The sequence below is a fragment of the Gymnoscopelus braueri genome (assembly GCF_963280865.1).
Source record: "Gymnoscopelus braueri genome assembly, chromosome: 7".
Lineage (NCBI taxonomy): Eukaryota > Metazoa > Chordata > Actinopteri > Myctophiformes > Myctophidae > Gymnoscopelus > Gymnoscopelus braueri.
Window position 1 is genome coordinate 43,435,239 of NC_137608.1, and position 18,309 is coordinate 43,453,547.

Here is an 18,309-nt window from a genome sequence, read left to right on the forward strand (position 1 = left end):
AGCCATTGAACACCATTGATGAAGGAAATGCTATTAAGCCGTCACAACAGCTGCAAGCTATGAACAATAAGTGACTGCCCCCAACCTGAATATCCACCATTAAACAGCTTTTTAGGACCCAGGTGAGACTTAACTCATATAATACATGGCAGAGGTCAAAGTCAAGAAGGAGTTGAATGACTCTGATATTGAGGAGATAGAATGCAGGATACAGGCTCTATGCCAGCAGTTCCCTCATGGCCTCACAGACCAGGTGCTTCGGAATGACATGCCTCACCTGCTGCCCCAGCAGAGAGCCATGGTCCTCAACAGACTGGTGAAACTGGGGCAGCTGGAAATGCACAAGTCAAAAAAGAGCACTTACCCCATTTTTGTCATGACGGACACGCAGACAGCCAGTAAGCTGAAAGGCACAGACATCCAGGAGAAATTGGTTTACCAGGTCATCGGGGACACAGGAAACAAAGGCATCAAGAGCAGGGACATACACTTTAAGAGCCACCTCCCTCTGACCGAGGTAAACAAGATACTCAAGAACCTGGAGAGCAAGGAACTCATTAAAGCTGTCAAATCGGGGGCTGCGTCTGCCAAGGTGTACATGTTATACAACCTACAGCCGGATCGTTCTGTGACCAGAGCAGACTTGTACATTGACCAGGTCTTTGTGGATGTCCTCAACAAGCAGTGTTGTAAGTTCCTGCAGAGCAAGGTTGAGGCAGCGAGGGACAGCAAACAGAGTCCCATGGTTCAGAGGAACAGCTCCTACGCCATGCCACACGAAGTTTGGAAATACATAAGTGAACTGGGCATCAGCAAGGTGGACCTGTCCATGGAGGACATAGAGACCATTCTGAACATGCTGATCTATGATGGGAAGGTGGACATGACCATCGTCGCTGTCAAGGAGGGGACAGAGGGCAGCGTAGACGGACAGATGAAGCTGTACCGAGGCGTGAACCCCATCATCCAGCCCACTGGACTGGTCAAAGCCCCCTGTGGACACTGTCCGGTGTTTGATGACTGTCACGCGGGAGGTGAGATCTCTCCAGCCAACTGTATGTACATGAAAGAGTGGTTGGACTTCTGAACAGCAGACTGACCTATACTGTCTGTCCTGTCTGACTTTCTCTATGATGAAAACATTTGATGTGCTATTTTCTGTCTATGATCCATCTGTCTATGTATTTGTCTCCATTTGCATGGTGTGTGGAAAACTGTGGATCAAACTCGGACAAAAAAGTAAAAATACAAGTAGCTATACACAAGAGTAAAATCATATGGTTTTGGTTCCCCAACAATGTAGCAGCAATAACAACAATAATAGACAGACAATAAAAAAACTAAATAGCAACATTAGTAAGACAAATTGAAAAATTATGTATTAGTCAGTCATAGCACACTTGGTGCTTGAAGGTACTTTGTGCATAGTTATATATATATATATATATATATATATGTGTGTGTGTGTGTGTGTGTGTGTATACACACACACACACACACACACACACACACACACACACACACACACACACACACACACACACAATATTCTGTATATACCGTATATACATAGAGAGAGAGGGGGAGAGGGAGAGGGAATTATTGTTATTTTATTATTATTATTATTATTATGATGATGTCAGGTTTTGTCCCACAGTGTGTGAGGAATGAGGATAAAGTGAAAGTTTCCACCGTTTACCAGTGGTGTAAAGTAAGTACATTTACTTAAGTAAAATGTTGGGGTATTTGCACTTTACTGGAGAATTTCCAATTTTCAGTACTTTTACATCTACTCCACTACATCTCAGAGGCAAATATTGTACTTTTGCTCCACTACAATTATTTGAAAACATTACTAGTGAGATATAAATGATTATATAATAAAAACACACATTTAACACTTTAGCCCTATTTTATACATAGGCTATTTGAAAATAGCAGATCTACAAGCTCTGTGAGCTTGTAGATCTGCTATTTTCAAACATTTTAGTACTTTAAGTATATTTTGATGCCAATACTTTTGTACTTTTACTCAAGTAACATTTTGAACACAGGCCTTTTACTTGTAACAGAGTACTGAATACATGAATAATACATTGAATCTCTGCTTTTAACTTTATACTAGACTAAATAGTTGGAATATTTAATTAGATTAAATTCGTTGTTTTGTTTTTCATGTTATGTAAGCTATTGATGTTAAATTATATTTTAAGATTGGATTTGTATATTAAGATTGTATTATTATTATTAGTAGTAGTATTATTATTACATTCCCTTGTGGTCTTGTAGATCAGAGCTTCTCAACCTTTGTTCAGCTCTGGAGACCCACTAGCATATTTAGAACAATCTCCTCAAGGACCCTCCTCCCCTCCCCAAAACAATATACACTAGTAGTCAATAAGAAGGCATAACACAGTCATTTCACATTTTTACATTTATTCACATTTCACATTACAAGATCTTGAACCAGAGTTTTGAGTGTCGTAATACATTTAACAAAAGTACAAATTTAAAACATAAATAGCAGATCTACAAAGGTAAAGTGTCGTAATATTCTGTACATGTAACAAAAAGTACATTTATTTTGCATTTTTTAAACTCTGGGCCCAATGCCCATTGGGAACTTGTCCATTAGAAATGTGTGCCCCTCCCAGTACCTGCAGTACCCGCTGTCAGAGTCACAGTGTGCCTGTCCATCACTCACTCCCTCAGCTTCTCAGCGATACACACGGCCACCATTCCACCCACAAGGATGATGATCGCCCCCCGCAGGTGATATTAGCGCAAGCGGTATTACCACAAGCGACAAAATGAACCAAAACAGAAACTCCTCCTTCTCCTCCTCACTGCTCCATGGTTCTTCTACTACTTTAATTGAAATGACCTCCAAAATGTGTCCGGGGTTGGTCAACACATGCAGAATGTCCCATTTCACAAGTTTTTAAAATGTATGAGGTAAAAAATAAGTGCACAACCCACGATAATCGTCGTCACAGATCGTCACAACGGGTTAAATAAAAATAATGTATCCACTCCACAGGTGATAATGTGGAGTGCAGTCTGGCTTGAAGAGATATTGCCCAAAGGCTTAGAAGCGGAACCACAATGAGCAAAGGCACCCCTTTCTCCTTCTTCTCACTGCTCGGTGGTTTCTTCTTGCCGCTGAGCCCCAGCCTCCCCAGAAACAACAGAACCTTCTCCTTTCTGCTCCGTGGCTGCTCCTTGCCAGAGGGTGTGGTCCAGGGGAACTCACGGCTGCAGGCGGCGCAAGTCACCACGCCGTTAAGGTGTGGGTACAAGATATCGTTGTCCTCCTCCGTCCTGATGATATTGGAGGGTTGGACGTCCTCCACCACCTTCACGTTGGTGTGGATCCTGATGCCGTTGACGTTGTCCTTGAAGATGATGGCTGCACAGTGAGGACATGCCTTGATGGTGATGATGTCATCACCGCGGTGCCGGTGGCGCCTCCCAAACAGCGATCGGAGGCGGGACAGGCGTGGTTTCTTCTTCTGGGTCTCATGCTCTGTCTCTGACCTCTGCTGCTGCAGCATATTAACCAAGTCCATGTACTCTGTCATGACTCTTTATCTCTCTCTCTCTCTCTCTCTATTGGACTGTTGTCTACAGACGGTAGGATCAGACTGAGTTCAAAGTGTAGGGCTAATGCAGACTCTCTCTGAGCATTTATACATCGCCTGGCTCTGACGTGGCCGATTCTGATTGGTCAATAGAGGCAACCTCCTGAGTCAGGTAACGCAACTTTTAAACCTCGCGGCACACCGTAACCATGGCAACGTCCACACGCAGATCGGAGGTCTTGTGTGCAACGTCAGGAGTCCTCTGACGTTGCACACAAGACCTCCGATCTGTGTGTGGACGTTGCCATGGTTACGGTGTGCCGCGAGGTTTAAAAGTCGCGTTACCCAGGCGACCCATTTAATGATGATTATTTAGTTTACACTCATGAGGCGCGTCAAAGCCGATATTATAGGCCCCGCCCTATTGGAAGATGCACTGAATCATTAATAATATATTGAATCTCTGTTTTTAACTTCATGCTAGAGTCTAGACTAATTAGTTTAAATATTTAATTAGATTAAATTCAGTGTTTTGTTTTTCATGTTTATTTATTTTCAGTGAGATTCATAAGCTTTGATGTTCAATTATATTTTATGATTGGATTTTTATATTAAGATAGTTTTATTTGTATTATTATTATTATTATTATTATTATTATTATTATTACAATCCACCGGAAGGGGAGGGAATCGGGGGCTCCTGTCCCCGCCCTAAGCCCCGCCCCCTGCGCCATAAAGGGGCCGGGCCGGAGCAATGATGTAATAAGAACTGGGGTAAACAGTAAAGATGGCGACGCAGGGAGCCAGAGAGCGGCTCTCGTCACAGAGCGTCAACGGTACCACCGTCTCCGAGCCCCAGAACAACGCCAAGAAGCTGACCTCCCTGCCGGCGGAGCTGCTGGAACACATCCTCTGCTCCCCGGTCCTCCAGCACGACGACATCTGTAATGTCTCCTGCAGCTGCAAGAGGCTCCATGACGTGTGTCACGGCAGAGGGAAGGTCTGGGGACACCAGTACAAACTCAGGTGGTGATTTTATTATTTAGATCTCTCTCTCTGGGTGGTATAGACACGTTTTCCTGATCTGATTATTATTTGGTTAGGCTACTTTTAGAAAGAAAACAAAAAAAAAGATTCTCAGTTGGGTTTAAAATGGGGTTTTCTTTTGCTGCAGATTCCACTGGGAGCTGTCAAACCGTTGGACATTCTGCTGATGTAATTTAACATCATGTCCACCAGGCCACAGGCAGGCTTTACTATGCAGTCAGTTTGAGCAGTGGTGGGAAAAGTACTCCCCATTTGCTGTACTCTACTCGTGCTGTACGCACCAATGCTGCAATGTAAAAAATACTCTGTTACAAGTAAAAGTCTGGAATTCAAAATGTACTTGAGTAAAAGTACTAACGTATTGGTTTCAAAATGGACATAAAGTATCAAAAGTAAAAGTGCTCAGTATTGGAAATTAGAAATACTCAAGTAAAGTACATATACCTCCCAATTGTGCTTACGTACATGCACTTAGTTACTTTCCACCATTGTTGGCAGGCTACTTTTAGATGTCCAAAATGATTCTCAGTTGGGTTAAAAAGGGTAGTTTTTTTTCTTTTGCTGCAAATTCCACAGGAGCTGTCAAACTGTTGACAGATTCTGCTGATGTAATTTAACATCATCAGGCCACAGACAGGCATTACTATGCACTGCAGTCAATTTAAGACACTCCACAGTAGAAATCTTGAGAGTGTTTTTGTTCATGTGACCTTGGATGTTTCATGTGCAATACAAAAGAATGCAGTTCTTCTTCCCACAAACCCACCTTTGAGAAGTTATTATCCAGCAGATTGCAATGCTTTTGTCTTTACAGAGAGAAGGGAGGCAATTACCTGCTGTACTGCTTGGTTGTCAGAACTTGTCACTACTCTCAGCTGATTTTGTGTTTTTATGATCTGAGCAATCATATGGATACGTTTAAGAATGTATGCTAAACTTTAGTAATATAAACTAAACATGTATTGTTTTTAAATGATGCCAGTATTAGGAAGTATTCGCAAAAGTTGAACAGCTTCTCAGAATCAAACTTTTGTCAAATCACCTTACAAGTAACATGGGAGAAATTCGTAATTGTGCAGGCTGGCCCATCAATGCAGTTAAAAATAGATAGAGAATAAGCATATAAGTAGAATAAAGTGCACAACAAAGTGTCTAATGTGCATAATAATTTAAGAGTATGTAAAGGAGAGTCCATTTAAAACACAGATCAGTTCAGTCTGCATTAAAAACACAGTTCAGTTCAGTCTGTGCAGTGGCCACAGGCTTAGCTCTTAAGACTTCAGCAGTCTAATTGCTGCTTGATAGAAACTGTTCTTGAGTCTGGTGGTATTGCTCCCGATGTTTTTAAACTGTATTTGAACCATGGCATTAATTGTTCTCAACAGATGGCCAAGATTACAGAAGTATTATCGTCAGAATGAGTCTTGTGACTGGCTCAGAGAATACCGAACGCGACATGTCGTTGGTTTACAGATCCGAAGGACGGTAGAATCAATCTCCAAGAGATTCTTCACAGAGGTTGTAAGTAACCCCTCTAAGCTCAACCTTATTTTTACCACTCTCACTATGTTGGATTAGAATTGAAGCCTGCCCTATGGTAATTTAAAAAGTAGGCTATTAATAGATTGTCAGTTTTTGATTGATTGAATACTTTATTAACAGTTTGCAAATAGTACAGTGGTAAGGATTATACAATGGTGCTAAAAGGATAAAACAAAAAGCCCTGAGGGTTTATTTCAATGGTTGTCCTGTGTATTAAATTCATAGATGTAAAGACATACAATAATATATCCTAGACATCAACACTAGTAGCAATAAAACATATATGTACTGTAAACAGTTGGGCGTGGGGGGGTCATTTCTGGTGTTAAAGTTAGACGTTAATCAGACAAGTTACCATTTGCAGACAGGTGCTCTTTTATGGCGGTTTTTGAAGGGGGCTAAAGAGTCACACTTTTTGATGTCTGTTGGTAGGGCATTCCACATTCTGGTGGCATAGCAGTAGAACGAATGTGACCCCATTTTTGTGTCAGTGGTGTGCCACTGGCCAAATGAGGCAGAAAGAAAATTTAAAAAAGTAGTCTACTCTAGCAATGGAGATCAATGAAACCAACTTAAGCCTGCTTGATGTTTATTGCAAACTCTGTCCTGCGGTAATATTTGCTGCAGGCATAGTTCTTCTACAGTAGCTAATGTTAGATTAGAATGTCATTTGGTTCTGTGAACTGAATTGCCTGATATATGAGTGTTTTGTTTTTGTGTGTGCATCAGAGTATTTGAGTTTGCAAGTTTTCAAACTAACCCCGAGATCTGTGACACAGCCTTGCGTCGGTCAGGTGCTGGGAGACAGCTTTGCAGAGATTGAGTCACTCGGCGCACCGGAGCACTTCTGTGAAGATGAGCTCCTTTTCATACTCAACACAGACAAAAGGTGAGAGCCGTGCTGTAGCCGCAGTAAAATCCTTTGTGTTCATTAATCTCATAAGAGTGTACAAATGGACCCTTAAGTGTCCATTTAGTTCAAGTTGTAACCTCTTTGGAATTTTACTGTGTATCCACAGTTCATACTGTACTTAACATGATATGAGTATATGTATAACTGTGTCATTATATTTATTACTTTGTACTGCTCTTTAGAAAAAGCTTGACATTGAAGTACTATGCGAAGAAGATCCTTTACTTCCTGAGACAACAGAACATCCTGAGGAGTTTGAAGACATTTTTGGAACAGCCTTCAGAACAGCAGGCAGCTCTAGAAGGTACTACTACACACATGGACTATGATTTCATAATGCTGGTGTAGGGTATGGGGTGTGTCTGGGTAGCTCAGTCGGTAGAGCAACCGCCTTTGGACCGCAAGGTTCTGGGTTTGATCCCGGGCACCACCAACTCGGCGTGTGAATAGCACAGCTTGGGTAAGCCGCGTGTGGTAAGTACTGGGAGCTGATGGTAGGTGTTGCGCTCCACCTCAAAAGGGGATAGACACCCTCATTCTCGGCCTGTACCGACAATAAGCCTCTCCGACTGGCTTACTTACTAACAAATGTTTTCTACCATCTAACCAGTTGTGTTCAAACCAGTTTTGTTTATGAAGAGTGCAAGGTCTCAGAATGTTGCTTTAACCTGTTTGGTGTTTTTTCCATTGACCATAATGCCTAGTAACAGTAGTCTCAATAGCAATTTTCTGCTTTAGCGTTACATGAAAATACGTTGCAACAAGATGTGTTTAACGCTTAAAATAGATGACAAAAAACTGATAATCATCTAAAGTGATGTGCAGGATTTTAAGCAGGCACCTCTGGTGGTAGGACTCCAGGGCTCTTATGTGTCTACTGCACAGTGTAGGTGGTCCATTTCTCTGCACCATATAGGAGCGTGGGCAGGATAACTCACTGCCTTGTAGACCAGCAGCTTGGTCTTTGCCAGCAAGTCAAGAGTTTTCAAAGACCCTTCTACAAAGCTTTGCAAAAGCCCCACTGGCATAGCAGATGCGATGGTGTACTTCACTGTCAATGTCTGCCCTTGAGGAGAGGTGACTACCCAGGTAGGGGAACTGATCCACAGAACACACAGTGCTAAACCAACCTCCTATAGACACTACTAAAATAAGTCCCTTTCCCACAGGACAAAAAACCCACCAACCTTCACTAACATTTGTCTTTTGTCATTAGTGCGAAAGGTTATAATCAGCATTCATTCCCGGGATAAATGACTGGAGTAGGCACAGGTATTTATTTGCTCCAGCTCCGAATAGCTGTGATGGAAACATGACTCCCAGGTAGACACGCTCATTTTTGTCCCTTTTTCCAGCACGATTCTATGAGAGAGTTTTTCCTTGGCTCTAATGTTACAGTGCGAGTGTGAGTAAGCCTGGCGATCCAGTCTCTTGTTTCACTCTCATTCATCAGTGCGAGTATTTCACTCGCATTTGCGTGCGAACCAGAAAAAATTATTCACGAGGACAGTGTGCGAGTAAAGATTACTACTGTAATCTTTTTAATTAAATCTTTCAGAACCTTTTATTATTCCCCTCCAACCCCGTGCCTCTTGATAATTGCAAGCAATCCCAAAACAATTATTGTCATCAGTTTGGGTAGTTGTAGTTGCATACCGGCTCTGGTCAGAGAGACTGAGAACGATAGTGAGGCAGAGAGTGACGGTGAGAGAAAGCAAGCACTACTTGCAGGCATTTCATGAATGCATGTCCATGAAGCTCATACTCATTTCTGGTGAAAGAACATCATAATTAGTGGATATAGCTGTAATTTTATTCCCATATGATCTGATGCGTTCACAACATCGAACGAGAAACGCCAGGGTGGAAAAACAGAAAGGCATACTTGTCTACTGGCAGCGGGAAAGGAGTCAATCATTTATTTACTATTTAGATGTTTAGAAAACCTGTATACATCTGCACATTTTGGTGGAAATCTTTGGGCAAAGTATTGGTGTTATTACAGAGCAGCCAGGTATTATGTAAAACCACTAAATGTTCAGTTTCTTTGCATGTTACACTTTATGTAATCGCAAAGTAATTTAAAATCTGAAACTAAACTAAGGTTTATATAGCCCAACCAATGCCATATTTTTGGGTCCAATCCTGATTTTGGACAGTTCTAGACGACTGAGTACTGATGTTTCAACCGATATTTTGTAAAAAGAAAAGAAAAAGAAACAATCTTACAAGTCCTATTCAAAGGTGTTCAAAAATAGAAAATCTGCAAGTGAAAAAGAAGTGAAACAATGGCTGATAAATCAGCCAAACCGATATATTATAGGTCAGGCTCTAAAGTTTATATGCCATGTAAAGTAAAAGCTGTGTCTGAACCATATTCAGTATTGGTCTCCTCGCTGTCCTAGGTGCTGTGCTGGTGGACCAGTATTGTAACCCCTTGGCAGATGTCACCGTAGACAGCATATCATCCCAGCTGGAGGAGATCACAGATAAGGTGAAGAAGATGCTGAGAATCAAGAATCCTTCCCACCCCAGTCTGAGGATCGCTCAAGGTGAGCCTTCGACTTTTACTTTAACTTGATTTGTTTATTTGGACAGGACAATGCATATTAATGGACGTCACATGGACGTAAATACACCGGATTTAGCAAAGATGCTAGTTTTCATCCGCAGTCCTCACAGAAAACATAAAATCCGAAAACAGACAGACAAACAGTGGAATACATTTACATAACATTACATAGGGAACACATAAAAATAAACCTAAAACAAGATCACAAATGGTTGCAGCTTTGGTTTTCAAGCAACCATCTTTTCAGATTGAATTTAAAAGATGGAAATGTAGCACAATCCCTTATACGCAGAGGAAGGCCATTCCATGCTAGTACACAACCCTGTACTGAGAGGACTGTAGTTATACTCATGGAGAAAAGTCCAGGTTATGCTCCAGGCTATGTTCTCAAAGTGCATTAGAAGTGGCCTGGGCATTTGAACGGCCATAGCCCAGGCTTCTCTCTCAAGTGCCTTTTTATGATTAAAACAGTCAAACGTAGAGCTGCAACTATTGATTATTTTATTATAGATCCTTCTGTTGATCACTTTTTCAACTGAATCGATTAGTCTGATTTATGCCCCTTTTGCTATTTTATACCTACAACGGGTCACACAGAAATAGCAAAATAGTCGATCTACAAGCTCGCAGATTATAGATTAGGTATTTTGTTTTAATGTATGACTATGAAACCTCTTGCCTATAATAACATTCCCAAATTCCCCAAAATCGATTATTTTATTGAAATCGATAATTTTTGTATAATCGATTTAAATGTATTCAGTGGTGCTGACTTCGGCGAGTCGCGGACAGTATGAATGCTCAAATCTCAGGACAGTATGAATTCTCAAATCTCAGGACAGTATGAATGCTCAAATCTCAGAACATAACATGAGACGCGTAGTGTCATGTTATTTATCGAGACATGTCAACACTTGCCTCAAATAGAAATATGACATTTTTTGAAGTCACACATCATGAATTATGCATTACCATTCAGCTAATGTTCTCATGAAATGTTCTCATCTGATCTGTAATCCAGGTGACTGCTTCGTCGTGGAGGACTTTGAGCTCCAGAGGCAAGTGGTCAGCGCCCTCAATTGTGTCCTCTACGAGCAGCTGCAATACAAGGGCAATGAGTTTGACTATTACAACCCTTTGAACTCCTACATCCACCAGGTATATGATTTTCAGATATCATTCTCCAGGACTTCTTTTCATAGGCATCACACATTTTACACTAATTGTCTCGATTCACTTACATAAAATGACACTTGCGTTTCCCTCCAGGTGCTACTACGCCATACGGGCATTCCCATAAGCCTCTCTGTTCTCTACATGACGCTGGCCAGGAAGTTGGGCGTTCAGCTGGAGCCCGTGAACTTCCCCAATCATTTCCTTCTACGCTGGTGCCAGAAACCAGCAGGGTATGTCCTTAACCTCTCTCCCCTCGTGGCCCATGAGCAGGTGGTGGTGGGGTGGTGAAGTACAGAGCCACCTGTCCAGTCAATAGCATTCAACCAATGACTATAATGTCTGGGGTTTTTTAATCCTTCAAAACGGACTTATTTTCTATGGGTTAGCTATGCTACTACAATCCTAATTACCCACACATTTTAGTTAAATTAAATAAAAATTCGGCTTTACAAAAAGAAAAAGATAACTAACTGAAACTGTGTTTGTGAGCTTGCAAAACTAACTAAAGCAAACTAAAACCATTGAGAAACTGTCCTTAGTTTTTGTCTTTGTCATTTTATTTCATAGGCAATTTATTTCATACATAAGCCAAGTATTTGGAGTGGATAGTAAGCATTTAAAAATAAATAAATAAACGAAACTAACAAAACTGCTTTAAAAATAAACAGAAACAAGGTTATTATAGTTTAGCCTTTTCTAACTGGCCTTGAACCTTCTTGATCCCTGATTCAATTTAATTTTGGCCGCTCGCCTACAGTCCAGTAACCACGAGCTCGAGGCCATTCTTGTGAATCAGTCACACAATGCATGAGGTTCTATGAATGACTTGTCTGTTTAAATGTTGCATTGACCAAATGTCCTCCCTCCAGCAGCGTAGACATCTATGACTTTGTCTACATCGACGCCTTTGGTAAAGGCAAGCAGCTGACAGCTAAGGAGTGCGAGTATCTCATCGGCCACCAGGTGACAGCAGACTACTACAGTGCCATTAGCACCACAGAGGTGCTGCTCAGGATGGTTGGAAACCTGCTGAACATTGGAAAGAGAGGGTAAGGGGTCAGTGATGGAAGAAGTACTCGCATGTTTTACTTAAAAGTAAAAGTATCAATACTGCGATGTACTTGTAGATATACTTCTATTGCGAGTAGAAGTCCCGTATTCAAAATGTAGAGTGAAAGTACAAAAGTATCGGCATCAAAATATACTTAAAGTACCAAAAGTAAGAGTACTCATTGTGCAGAATCTCCCAATCTCCCAGTTCAAAATGTATAACAAATCTTTTGAAAATAGCCGATCTACAAGCTCACAATGCTATCAATCTGCTATTTTCAAATGGCCGAAATATATATAGGGCTGAAGTGGTTGGTGTGTTTTGTAATAATAATAATAATAACAATAAGTAACTAAAGTTTTCATATAATTGTAGTAAAAGTACAGTATTTTCCTCTGAGATGTAGTGGGGTAGAACTAAAAGTATTAAATTGTAAATACTGAAGTAAAAAAGTACAGTACTTGAGTAAATGTACTTAGTTACTCTACAGCACTGGTAAGGGTCTACATTAAAATTGTAAACACGGCCACTTGGTGTATATGAACGGCTGGTAAGAGGAGGGGTGAGCAGGTGTGGACTGGGGAGTGGATCGATAGATGAGTGTCTGGCCAAATAATGAATGTGTCTGAATCTCTCCCATCTCAGGGACACTGGGACAGGTAGTGGGTTATTTGTCTCAAAGGATGGGCAATGGGCATGCATTGTAATGGAATGGGCACCCTCAAGGTTCATTTATATTGAATGCAACGTTGGCTCATGCTAAGTCTAGTGTTGAGAAATAGTCCAGTCTGGGCTCCAGACCAGGGAGAGAGAGACACTGGAATAGTTGTATTGATGGATGCTTAAATTATAGGATCAGTTTACTTTCTGGTTGGGTTATGGAAGCGTATTGTTGCAAAAAGATACAAGTATCAGTGTCACGTCATTACAAGGTATTTCCATGTTATGACATAGATTCAAATTCATCTTGTTAACTTATAATGTGATAACTTTTATATACGGTTATAAGAATATGTTGTTATCACGTTATTTTATAACAATAAGTTATCACATAATAACTAAGATGAATAGTAAAGTGTATTGTTATAACAAGATAAGTTTGTATGTCATAACATGAAAATAACCTTTCATACTGATCCTTTTGTTCCTTTTTCTGCCATGGCAGCAGTATACCTCCATATCTGCATTAACTTGAGCGTTGTTGTGTGGCTCCTTGCAGAGAGGGTAATGAGAAATCCTACCAGCTGCTGAGGGACTCGCTGGACCTCTACCTCACCATCAATCCCGACAACGTCCAGTACTTGCTGCTGCAGGCTCGCCTCTACTTCCACCTTGGCATCTGGCCAGAGAAGGTCAAGACACAGAACCCGGGTTTTATCTTTCAGCCTCTTTATTGGAGGGCGTTCCTTCTTATGAGCTTTTCTCGTGTGTAAAAATGTCCCTGTTTTGCTGAGTGAGTTAATAGCAGTCAGTAACACTCTAACAGGGGATTTATGCTTAGTCGTACCGTACGACGGAGTCACGTGTTGAAAATAACTGATCTGCAAGCTCAAAACACGTTGTGAGCTTGTGAATCTGCTATTTCTGACCCCCAACTCCGTTGTGCGGTGGAGTGACCAGGGCCTACTGTACATCTTAAGTAAGAGGTGAATAGTTAATCAATAACTAACTTAAGCACACCGTCGATAGACTACATGTGGCAGGCATTTGAATTGCAGAGTGAACCATCATAATTGTTAATCCACACTGTAACACTACATGTTTTGTTATTGATCTTTCATTCAACCCCTTATCTCAGGTGCTGGACATTCTGCAGCACATCCAGGCGCTGGACCCCTCCCAGCACGGGGCAGTGGGCTACCTGGTGCAGCACACGCTGGAACACATCCAGCATAAGAGGCACCCGGTGGAGCCTGAAGTCAAGAGGCGCAGCGCTCCAGAACACGGGGAGGTGCAGTACTCTGTGGGCCTCGTCATGAAACACAAGAGGTGGGTCGCAACTCCCATAATAGGACCTTTTTAACCCATTAAGACCTGGAACTGTGTCATTTTTAGATTTGAGCTAAAAAGCATTATTTTACACTTTGGGCTATTCAAAAATAGCAGATATACAAGCTCATAGCGCGGCACCGAGTGCCGCGCTACGAGCTTGTAGATCTGCTATTTTTGAAAAATCGTGAAAATGTGTGCAAATCTTTGAATATATATATTTTTAAAGCGAACATTTTTAACTCAAATCTTTGCTTCTGGGGGTCCCTGGAACAAGATATTTTGACTGGGGTCTGCGGCCAAATACATATAATTTTGGGGGTCCTTGACATGAAAAAGATTGAGCACCACTGATATAGAAACATAAGTTTTTCAGAAAACTGTTGGGATTTAGGAGACATGTAGAATCGGCTTCAGGTCTCAATGGGTTAACCCAGGGGTTTTCAACTGGTGGTCCGTGGACCACTGGTGGTCCGTGAAGGTATTGCATGTGGTCCCTGACCATGCATTTGGTAATGTAGGAAAGTGAAGATTTGTATACGGTATTTATTTATTTTGTATCGACCATTAGTTGAGAAACGGCGCACTAAATGACCTGGTGACGTATAATGACGCGTCAATGTTGTCAGTTACTGGGAAGTCGGACGTCAAGAACTTCCACAGAAAAGGGAGTTGGAATCTCAAGGGAAACTGTACCGGATTGCCTGGTTGAGTCATCGTTATTAGGAAATGAGGGCTTGATTTAATTCACCTTGAATTTAAGCCCTTACCAGTCAGTATTTCATTTCAAGCTTTTTCCCCCACACCACGCCCATATCCCCCCTCCCAACACAACAGTGGTCCCCAGGTTGATTCTTAGTCAGGGTGGTGGTCCCTGGTTCATAATCAGTTGAAAACCCCTGTTTTAACCCATTTAGGACCTGAGTGCCGATTATACAAATGTCTTCTACATCAGCGGTTCTCAAACGTTTTTGTGCCAAGGACCCCGAAAAATGATATGTGTTTGGCCGCGGACCCCCATCTGAAAATGTTTTGTGCGCCCCCCCCCCCCCCCCCCTCCATCAGGTCGGGCTATAACTGTGTGATCTACGGCTGGGACCCCAAGTGCACCATGAGCCAGGAGTGGATCACCACCATGAGGGTCCAGCAGCTGTCCAGTGGGGCCAACCAGCCCTTCTACAACGTCCTGGTGCAGGACGGCACGTGTCGCTACGCTGCACAGGGTGAGAACACACACACACACACACACACACACACACACACACACACACACACACACACACACACAGTATTCTTAACACTATTCGGTTGTTCAGACGTGACGTTGCGCCCCGCTAGAATAACTTCCGGGTCCCAGTGTGTATTTTCCCAATATGCGAAGTGTTGTGTCCCTCGCTGTTTTAACAGATCTGAGACTAAAATAACGACTAAAGTGTCATTCTACCGCTTTCCTGGCAACGACAAAAAGAAGAGGAAATCGTTTTTTTATTTACATCTATATATAAATATATATTAATAAATAAATATAAAAAATATATATTATAATGTTAATAATAATAATAAATAAATACAAATATAAATATATATATTAGCCTACTTTTTACTGTCTATGATATTAGCATTAAGACCCTTATTTACCCTCAATGGTTCATTTCTGAAAAAGGAGGTTATTGTAAAAAGATTTATGGGTTCCAACATGTTTGTTTACAATGAAGAGTGGACGGCGCTGGTGCCTTTTGGACCCGGACGTGACGTCGGACTACAAAATGACGTCAGACTTAAGAACCGAATAGGCTTCTTCACTGCTATTTTTTTAATTTGTGGTAGAAGGGCAGTGGTCACTTCTCCTGTCTTTCCATATACATCTTGAGTTTATGCTTCTCCACATGACAGTGTCGCATGCCAAAAATAGCCAATCTATAAGCTCACAATGCGCCACGACCCGTTGTGAGCTTGTAGATCTGCTATGTTCTGTCTGTGCCCGGCACATCGAATGACAGAGAATAGATTAAGCATTCACACCAATTCATGCCAGAACTTCTTTACACAAAGTATATGACACACACCTGTGCCTTGTGGTTGCTCTTCACAGAGAACCTGGAGCCCCACTCGGCCCCCCTGGAGATCGGCCACCCGGAGGTGGGCCGCTACTTCTCCGAGTTCACCGAGACCCACTACGTTGCCAACGAGGAGCTTCAGACGCGCTACCCAGAGGACATGACCGAGACCCTGGGCACCGTGCAGGAGCTCTACCACAGACCGGCCCCCCCCAGCGGTGCTGCTGCTGCTGGCACACAGGACCAGGGCCCCCCCGCCACGGACCAAAACAACCACCAGGCCACGCCCATGTAGCAAAGCATGGATCCAGCAAACCCCCTAACTGCCCAGGAAGATACTTCCCTCTGGACAGCCATTTGTCACATGCCAACTTGATATTGTTTTACAGTATTCACTGAATATTCAGGTCAGGTCTCATTCACAAGTGTAACGCTAATTTCACTTTGTGTAGGATATAGCGACGGCTATACCAGTCAGCCATATTTCCAGAGACTGTTGAGCTTGCCTAAGGAGAAATTAGGCAGTAGTTGTAATTTTGCACGATACCCTTTCAGTATTGATCTATTGAAATGATCTACTGGAGGATTTGATATTAAAGAGGAGTAATGAGATCAGGATCGGTAGCCAGACATAAACATGTTCCGATCCTGAATCCATGGAATGCTTCCATGCCTGGACAAAACCATCCCCTTGCAATCACACACAAAGACTAACACACATACAAACAAAAAGATGAAGTGAACTTTGCTTTTAACACCATCCACGTGTCACTTCCTTTAATCATAATTCATGCACTTATGAAAGTTTTGACTTTCACATTTCTAGAATGTGGTATTTTTTTCTGTATATTTAAAAGCTAAACATTGTAGAGTATAAGGGCTCATCAATGTGTTGAGCTGTTCATTAATTATGTGTAAAAAGAGGAACCAAATGAGGATCACAGTGACTTGAAACAGGAATGACAATGAGCAATGAGGAAATTTAAAATAAAACGTTTCAAGGTTTTGTTTCTCTGTCGGTTTGCTACTTTCAATAGTAATATTGGACGAAGGGTTTAAAGGGATATTTCACTTTCAAACATGTTTGGGGTCATTTTAAGGTCTACTCTGGCTTTTGTGAGAACCCCAGACAATTTTTCAGTTGCTTGATTCAGTGTTTAGATATTTGATTTTCATTCCTTTCCTATACAAACCCATTGTAACTTCAAACTCCATTTTAACCATGTTGGATTCATTGAAAACACCCGTCCTTGGTTCTGGTGACTGATATTGGCCTTCTAATGCGTGAGGGGGCCGTGTTTTTTCAATTACTTTATCCAAGGCGCTTTACAATGATTCATACACCGCCATCAATCAATCGCTGGTGGAGGAAACCATGCAAGGCACCAACCTGCTCATCGGGGAAGATTAGGGGTTCGGCGTCTTGCTCAAGGACACACAACTCTGGGAGAGCCCGGGATTGAACAGGGAACCTTCCCGTTCCAAAGCGGCCGCTCTGCCTCGAGAGCCAAGTGAAAAAAAGAACCATATTAGGTGAATCTAATATGGTTAAAATTTTGTTTGAAGTTACAACGGGTTTGTATAGGAAGGGGGCGTGTCTGATAAAATGAATATTCAAATCCTGAATCGAGCAACTTAAAAACTGTTTGGGGTTCTCACAAAAGCCTGAGTAGCTGTTAAAATGACACCAAACATGCTAAAAAATGAAATATCCATTTAAATTACAGCATTTGCCATGTTCACACTTCACAGCTGAAATCTGCAGGATTCTTTAACACTGTAAAATCCTTAGTGTCAATTTAAGTCCATGTCCAAATGGAACCGGTCCATTTGGTTCCAGAATTAAATGTTATTTTAATGAATCTGAGAGTATGTTAATACAATATAGCACATCTGCCTCCAGTCGTTTGAAGGTGATCTCCCTTCACTTCATTGAGACAATTTAGATCCTGCTGATGGGTAGGACCAGTGGTGGAAGAAGTACTCAGAAGTAAAAGTATCAATACCACAATGTAGGAAAAAATCACTTTAAGTAAAAGTACAAAAGTATTTGACTATTTTCAAATGATCACATAATAACAAAGTATAAATAGGGCTGAAGTGGTTAAAGGGATATTTCACTTTAAAATAGAATAAACATAAAATATATACAAAATAAATTAAAAGAGTAATGGAAAAATCACGGCCCCCTCACGCATTAGAAGGACATTCTAATGCGTGAGGGGGCTGTGATTTTTCCATTACTTTTTACATTTAAAAAATATATATATTCTTAATGTTTTTTATTTGAAAGTGAAATATCCCTTTAATGTATGTTTTGTAATAATCAAAATCTACAAATTAACTACCATAGAAACTAAAGTTAAGTTTTCAAATAATTG

The 18,309-nt window shown here is 41.4% G+C and overlaps 2 protein-coding genes across 2 annotated transcripts; both read left to right on the top strand.

The window, feature by feature from the left end:
- Positions 1 to 145: 145 nt before the first annotated feature.
- LOC308088545 (DNA-directed RNA polymerase III subunit RPC6-like) lies at positions 146 to 1,087 on the top strand (the record flags this gene model as incomplete). The annotated part of the gene is made up of 1 exon (XM_080433021.1): positions 146 to 1,087. One exon carries the CDS (start codon positions 146 to 148, stop codon positions 1,085 to 1,087), a length of 942 nt encoding a protein of 313 aa, XP_080289147.1.
- A 3,281-nt stretch (positions 1,088 to 4,368) lies between these two features.
- Positions 4,369 to 16,928, top strand: fbxo21 (F-box protein 21; the record flags this gene model as incomplete). Its single annotated transcript, XM_080432771.1, has 12 exons — positions 4,369 to 4,607; positions 6,014 to 6,149; positions 6,950 to 7,059; positions 7,266 to 7,387; positions 9,489 to 9,635; positions 10,677 to 10,813; positions 10,925 to 11,061; positions 11,704 to 11,880; positions 13,102 to 13,234; positions 13,681 to 13,871; positions 14,937 to 15,094; positions 15,964 to 16,928. The coding sequence occupies 12 exons, from the start codon at positions 4,369 to 4,371 to the stop codon at positions 16,221 to 16,223; spliced, it is 1,947 nt and encodes a 648-aa protein (XP_080288897.1). The 3' UTR covers positions 16,224 to 16,928.
- Positions 16,929 to 18,309: the final 1,381 nt, after the last annotated feature.